This window comes from Seriola lalandi, unplaced genomic scaffold, assembly GCF_002814215.2.
Source record: "Seriola lalandi dorsalis isolate HSWRI2012SDOR001 ecotype SW California unplaced genomic scaffold, Sedor1 jcf7180002049684, whole genome shotgun sequence".
NCBI lineage: Eukaryota > Metazoa > Chordata > Actinopteri > Carangiformes > Carangidae > Seriola > Seriola lalandi.
In genome coordinates this window covers 5,827-12,743 of record NW_019520237.1, presented here as the reverse complement: position 1 = coordinate 12,743, position 6,917 = coordinate 5,827, and the positions used below count along the sequence as shown (strand labels likewise).

The window sequence follows — 6,917 nt, the reverse complement described above, 5'->3', positions numbered from 1 at the left end:
TCTGCTGGGTCAGAGAAAGAACAGTCCAGAAACCATCCAGAGGACCATCAACAACCTGAAGAAGATGAGCACTGATGATATCTCTCCTGACAGAAGCATCAACATCTTCCACTGTCTGATGGAGATGAAGGACCACTCGGTTCATCGGGAGATCCAAGAGTTCCTGAAGTCAGAGAACATACCAGAGGAGAAACTCTCTGAGATCCAGTGCTCAGCTCTGGCCTACATGCTGCAGATGTCAGAGGAGGTTGTGGATGAGTTGGACCTGAAGGAGTACAACACATCAGTGGAGGGACTACAGAGACTGATTCCAGCTGTGAGGAACTGCAGGAAGGCTCGGTGAGTCCAGACAAGATCATGAACATGATCAGAGTAGATTAGTAGTTAAGTTCAAATATACACATTAAACTTAATCATTCAGAAAATAGTGTTCGACTTGTTCATTGATTACTTGTTTATTCAATTGCTTGTCAAATTCTTGACAGTTGCTGTTGTTACTGGTGTGCTCAAAGTAAGATCTGTATAATTTTCCAGAGAAAATCTCTGATCTTGTAGACAACTGCATCTCTCCCTGCATTTCCTGTCTATCTCCACTATGCTATCCAATAAAGGCATAAAATGACCAAAAAAATAAATTAAAAAATGTCTGCAGGTATAAGAGAGTGATTAGAATTATTGTTGTATGTCAGAGACAGTGAGAGATGAGACTGTTTTGCCATCAAATGCTTCAAGTAAATACAAAGTTTGTTCATAATGACATTTGTAATGTGTCATGACAGACTTCCTGGTTGTGGACTCTCAGAGACTCACTGCAAAGTTGTGGCCTCGGCTCTTAAGTCTAACCCCTCCCATCTGAGAGAACTGAACCTGAATGGAAACGAGCTGCAGGATTCAGGAGTTAAGCAGCTGTGTGCTGGACTGGAGAGTCCCAACTGTAGACTGGAGATTCTGAGGTCAGTTCACTGACTGGACCTTTTATCGTTTTTTGTATACATTTAATTCAAATACTTGACTGTAATTTTTAAAGTGCAAATCTGAAGAAATTGTAATTTTTTAAAGAAATATTTCATCTTTCCAAATGGGTGAAAAATTGTATGAAAGACTTGCTTTTTAACTTACAATCAATCAATCAGACTTCATTTGTCTAGCATCTTTTGTACTGGTTAGTGTTATTCAGAATGCTTTAGAAACCACTGACAAGCTGATAATGTACCAATAAAATATAATATTAATAAGATCAAAATAACAATAACAAAATATAACATAACATGGTACATAAAAACATTTAAATTCAAGGAGATTAGGGCAAAATTCAGATTCTTTTTCTGTGTAAAATTACACATTTTAAGTTCAATTTAAACTAATACAAGGCTTCAACAGTCTAAGTTTCACATATCAAGTTTAGTATCTTTGCGTTTTCCAGTGTTTACTTGCTGAGGTATTGTGGTGACATTTGGATGTCTGTAGAAGGGTGACATTATGATGACCAACAAAAAAAGAATGACAAAGTCACTCTTCTAGTTTTAAAAGCTCATTGATTAGGAAATATCTGATTGGATTATAGATTATTTGCTTTGTTTTTTATATCTGCAGAGGAGGTTATATTTTCACTTACGTCGGTTTGTTGTTTTGTCAGCAGGATTATGCAATTGCGAATGTCTGTGACTGACGGCATGTACAGCCTGCAGTATTGCCAGCTTAACATGCTTCAACATGTTTTATTCTTTATTCAGATTGGGTGCCTGCAGGTTGTCAGAGATCAGCTGTGCTTCTCTGACCTTAGCACAGAAGTTAAACCCCTCCCATCTGAAAGAACTGCAGCTGAGTAGAAACAAGCTGCAGGACTCAGGAGTGAAGGAGCTGTGTGGTTTTCTGGAGAGTCCAGACTGTCGACTGGAGACTCTGGGGTAATTGATGTTTTGATTGTTACTATTGTAGATCTTATATGTTAAATTTACCATTGAACCCAATATATAAATACATAACCTACATTCATAAAATGATTAATGTCTTTGGTCCACATATTCTTTTTCATATAGTACTGAATGTACTCACAAAAGACTGTTGCCGTATTCCATAAAATGGAAATATTTTCGATGTCTTCAGCTCAATTTTGCTCTCATTCAACATTTGGTATATTTGGAAACTGAGTAGAAAGTGAGATACATTTCTGTGGATTTTTTCTACTTGTGTTTGGTTGCACAATATGAGTTTGTATAGATGGAGCTATTGGTGGAGCTGCTAGATTTTAATAGTTGAAGTCACTATGTCTTTGCTGAAGCATTAGCATGTTGTCATTAATATTAATAACAGCTCTTTGTCACTTTTTGCATCCTGTTGGTTCAGTTGTTTGGAGTTTCCATTTTCTCAACTTCCACTTTCTAAACCGTCTTCAGCTCTGAACAGATGATGAAACACTGAATGTTTTCAAGCAGGAACTTTGTCTACTAAAGTTACATGTTTCATTCTTCACTCAGACTGTGGTCCTGTAGTTTGTCAGAGATCAGCTGTTCTTCTCTGGCTTCAGCTCTGAAGTCCAACCCCTCCCACCTAAGACACCTGGATCTGAGCTACAACAAGCTGCAGGATTCAGGAGTGAAGGAACTGTGTGGTTTTCTGGAGTGTCAAGACAGTAGACTGGAGAGTCTGGGGTAATATCACCGATTGTTGATATCGATTATTAATATTGATTGATTAATATTTTACTTTGTTGTTTACATGAATAGTTGTGTGAAATCTGTGGTGACATTAGAATGATGTCTGTTGAATGCTGACATTATGATGAGCCACAGTAACAGAGGGACAAAGTCACTCTGCTGATTCTAGAGAAAAGCTCATTGATTAGGAAATATCTGATTGGATTACCAATGATTTTTATCTACATGATTTATTTTCTTATTCAGATTGATGGACTGCAGATTGTCAGAGATCAGCTGTGCTTCTTTGACCTCAGCTTTGAAGTCCAACCCCTCCCATCTGAGAGAGCTGCATCTGAGTGAAAACAAGCTGCAGGATTCAGGAGTGAAGCTACTGAGTGGTTTTCTGGAGAGTTCAGATTGCAGACTTGAGACTCTGGGGTCAGTTCACTGATTACTACAATTATACATCTTATATGTTTAATTAACCATTTAACCCAATTTATTTACATAATTTGTGAAGGCCCTGGTCAAACTTTTATGTTTTGCCAGGAAACAGGAAGTGGTTTGTAACTCAACAAAAAGCCCCGAACTTAACATGTTTGATAAGAATTTTGGCCTAAAGATGCCAATACTACCTAACTACCACTACCACCTACTGGCAACAGTAAATGACAGTTTGTGCACTTTCATGCAAATTTCCACCTGCTGGCAAGATGAAGTTGTAGGGCCTGTATGAATGTTGTGCTGACATTTAGATGATGTCTATGGAAGGCTGACATTATGATGACCCACAATAACACAAGGATAAAGTCACTCTCCAAATTTTAGACAGAAGTTCATTGATTAGGACATATCTGATTGGTTTCCTACCACAGTTCAAAGACATGCAAGTTGGGTTAATTGGTGACTCTAAACTGCAACATAAGTGGGTGTGACCTGTTTTATTCTTTACTCAGATTGTGGTCCTGCAGTTTGTCAGAGATCAGCTGTGTTTCTCTGGCCTCAGCTCTTAAATCCAACCCCTCCCATCTGAGAGAACTGGACTTGAGCGGAAACAAGCTGAAGATTTCAGGAGTGAAGCTCCTGTGTGGTTTTCTGGAGAGTCCAGACTGTAGTCTGGAGACTCTGAGGTCAGTAGAGGGTTGGAGTCAGCCCACTGATCTGGGATTATCACTGTTGGGTTTAATAAGATAACTCAAACAAAACCTGATAATTTTCAAATCACTTTGTACCCGTTGTGGTTGTGTTTGTCTCTACAGGGTAAACAACAGGGTGATTAAAGCTTCCAGAGACAAAACCCGTGAGTACTGAAATAGTGTCTGGCAATGCTAGTGCTCTAGCAACAGGTGTCAGCCAATCAGAAGAGAGGCCGTCAGGGGAGCCTGAGTGAATTTCACTGAATAAAAGCAACAGCTAGCATATCCATATCATAAACTAAGTTGACTTGGACGTGTTTACTGAGGTTGTTACACAGCCAAGGGGAAAACTAGGACTGCTGCTGTTGGACCCTGTTCCCATTCTCTGACTTCATCTCTGACTCAGATCTGATTGAGACAGGAACAGTAAAGAATGATTTCTGATATCTTCTATGTCTCTTCTCCTCCCATCAGGTGAGTCTGATGTCAAACTGGACCCAAACACAGCAGAGACAAAGCTGCATGTGTCTGTGGATGACACAAAGCTGATGAAGGTGAGAACGACCACTGTATCTTGATATTCTGGACAATTGTCAGGGCTTAGAAACCAAATATTTTAAGATGTCAATAAATATTTCCCTTTGGATTGGTTGTTGTTTGTTGTTGAGTTTGAGGTCACGATGCCTGATCAAACTGAACGACTTAACAATCAACCATCTTGCTTTTGAATGGTTGCATTTTTGGCAGGTGAGAAATATTGGTCCTGTTCCTGTAGTTTGACCAGTTCTCCAGTCAAACACAGCTGTTGTCAAAATAACTGGTTTAAACTGAAGTGAGCTTGTTTTAAAATGATTGCAGTAGTATTTCTTTCTTTCTGAGTATGTAAATCTTTGTTTCTATTCCCTCCACCACCAGCTCAGCAAGCAAACTCTTTCCTGGGAAAGCACAAAAAATTAACTTCATACAAAAAAACAGTCTGATCCTGGAAAATATCCACTTGATTTGTGGATCGCTGCATACTGCTGAGCCAGTTTATGACCTCAACAAACACATTTCTAGCCGTTACTGTTCACTTTTACATTTTGTGGCATCAACTACCTTCTCACAGTTGGAGCTAGAATCAACCTCTTTAGATATTCTTGAGCAGATTCTTGCCATTATCTTTTTCATGACTTCTATACTTTAATGAATTATTCAACTTTAGTCAGTTATTCAATATCACCTTTTGAGATGTATCATAATCCACAGACTATAGAATAGGTTGCTTCAAACCACTCTCACATTAATTGTAAATAATTACAATGGCACCTTATACTTGTGTCGCACTATCAGTCCTCTCAGACTACATTTTATCTGTAATCTACACATTGTGTTTTAGTTCAGTTTGGACTGTGTGAGAATATGTTTCCCTTATTCGACAAAAGATGGATATTTCTAGTAAAACTGATGTTCCTCTCTGAATCCCAGCCTCCATCAAGCTTCACACCTGAACTGCAAACTGAATCTGCACAAGTCTCCTACAGGTAATCATATATAAAGAAATCACAAAGTTTCAAAATGCAAAAAATGAGTTTGATAAATGTTACCTTTTGAAAAAATGTGAAAATAATTTGAAAATGACGAAATGAAGACAATTATAATTGGTCATGTGTTTTTGTCACAACTGTGAACGCTCTTGTAATTCTACTGAAAAACCTGAAGAAGCCACAGGTGAAACACATAGTTCACCCTCAATAAAAGACACAGTGAAGTCATCTCGGTGTTTGGTGGTTAAGTTTGATTTTCACTTTATATGTATTCACTTAAACAGCAAATGCATCAACAGTACAGATCAAACATGCCCTGACTTACTGTTTAGTATGCTTTGGTATATGTGCTAGTTTTGTTTTCCTGCAGTTAACTTCCCTCTTCCTTTGATCTCTCAGGGCTCATGAAGTGATTCATGAATCTGATTTAGGATGAGCAAAATTTTTTGCCCAAGTTGAAACCTTTTCATCTCATGTTCCCTGTGGTCATTTGGCCTTCTGTGTCCTACAGGTTCAAGTCTCCTGGTCCAGGTGGGTTTCAGTGTACTTTAACTGGACTGGTGTTTGTTATGGATCAGGAGGCTGAGCTGCTCTACAGGACTGTCCAATGGGATGAGAGTCTCCTCCAAACAGCTGGCAAGACTGCTGCAGGTCCGCTGTTCAATATCCAGTGCCATGAGGATGCTGTCTGTGAGCTCCATCTCCCACATTGTGTAACAAAGGATGGTAAGCAAATAGTTGTGCTTTGTTAAAGCAATGATCAGATATTGTTAGTTTTATTTAATTTCCACGTAGTTAATTAAGTATTAACTGTACAGAACTGTGGGCAGCAATGACATTAAATTACCTAGAAGCACATGGATCACATGAGTCTACTGTAGCAATGTCACAAGAACTGACACTTCTGATACTGGTACCAAGTCGGCATTGAAACGTAGGTACTAGATGCCTTTCATTTGGGGGGTGACATCAAACTCAAAGAGAAGAACGCAAGCACAGTAAACAATAACAACATGTCAATGACAGCAGCAAGTGAAGGTGCAGCAACAGGTCTACTGGGACTTGATAGACAAAATGCACCATGATAGCACAGCTGGATACAAAATACACCAGTCTTGTCAAAAACATGGCAAGACTGGTATAAGTAGATATTTTGCATTTGACCCAGATTATCAGGGATATGTTATAGGCACAAATTATAGCCACTATGCAAACAGTGCCACAGAGCATTTCAAATGAGGAAACACCTCCAATTTACAATGAGGCTGTTATCAGTAAAGCAGATATTGAATACTTCTGTTTTCACAGATTTGCAGCCTGAAGGCCTGCTGTCTGTCGTTCACATCAGTGATGATGGAATCAGCATCCTCAAACCACTTGAGATCACAGACACTCATGTGATCGTGAAAGTTCCTCATCTCTCTGCCTTTGGCCTTGTCTGGGCTTTGGAGATTTTTGGGAGGTTATGGAACAACATAAAACCAATTACTGGCGAAGTTCTGCTGTTCCTCCGACCACCGGATACTGGGCTTCAAGTTCTCGATGTTTTTCTCCTGCCAAGCAACATCCCTCTGCCGGAGGTAAAGATATGTGTCATATGTGTATAGCAACCACAT

The 6,917-nt window shown here is 39.1% G+C and overlaps 1 protein-coding gene across 3 annotated transcripts; it reads left to right on the top strand.

Moving 5' to 3' along the window:
- Positions 1-6: 6 nt before the first annotated feature.
- On the top strand, positions 7-6,909 carry LOC111648892 (uncharacterized). 3 transcript variants are annotated; one of them, XM_087171474.1, is made up of 11 exons: positions 7-339; positions 780-953; positions 1,734-1,907; positions 2,478-2,651; positions 2,904-3,077; positions 3,596-3,769; positions 3,899-3,939; positions 4,250-4,329; positions 5,243-5,298; positions 5,813-6,027; positions 6,610-6,909. In XM_087171474.1, the coding sequence occupies exons 1-11, from the start codon at positions 65-67 to the stop codon at positions 6,906-6,908; spliced, it is 1,836 nt and encodes a 611-aa protein (XP_087027600.1). In that variant the 5' UTR covers positions 7-64; the 3' UTR covers position 6,909. The 3 variants fall into 3 exon arrangements, with proteins under 3 accessions (XP_087027600.1, XP_087027602.1, XP_087027604.1); XM_087171476.1 differs by lacking the exons at positions 5,243-5,298; positions 6,610-6,909 and having other exon boundaries at positions 5,813-6,002; XM_087171478.1 differs by lacking the exons at positions 5,243-5,298; positions 5,813-6,027; positions 6,610-6,909 and adding an exon at positions 5,154-5,236.
- Positions 6,910-6,917: the final 8 nt, after the last annotated feature.

Bases quoted from the DNA above. Each gene is read 5' to 3' on its own strand.
- LOC111648892 (XM_087171474.1), top strand. From the start codon at position 65: ATGAGCACTGATGATATCTCTCCTGACAGAAGCATCAACATCTTCCAC. The intron at 954-1,733 runs GTCAGTTCACTG...TTCTTTATTCAG, and splicing joins TGTAGACTGGAGATTCTGAG to ATTGGGTGCCTGCAGGTTGT. The intron at 5,299-5,812 runs GTAATCATATAT...TGTGTCCTACAG, and splicing joins TCTGCACAAGTCTCCTACAG to GTTCAAGTCTCCTGGTCCAG.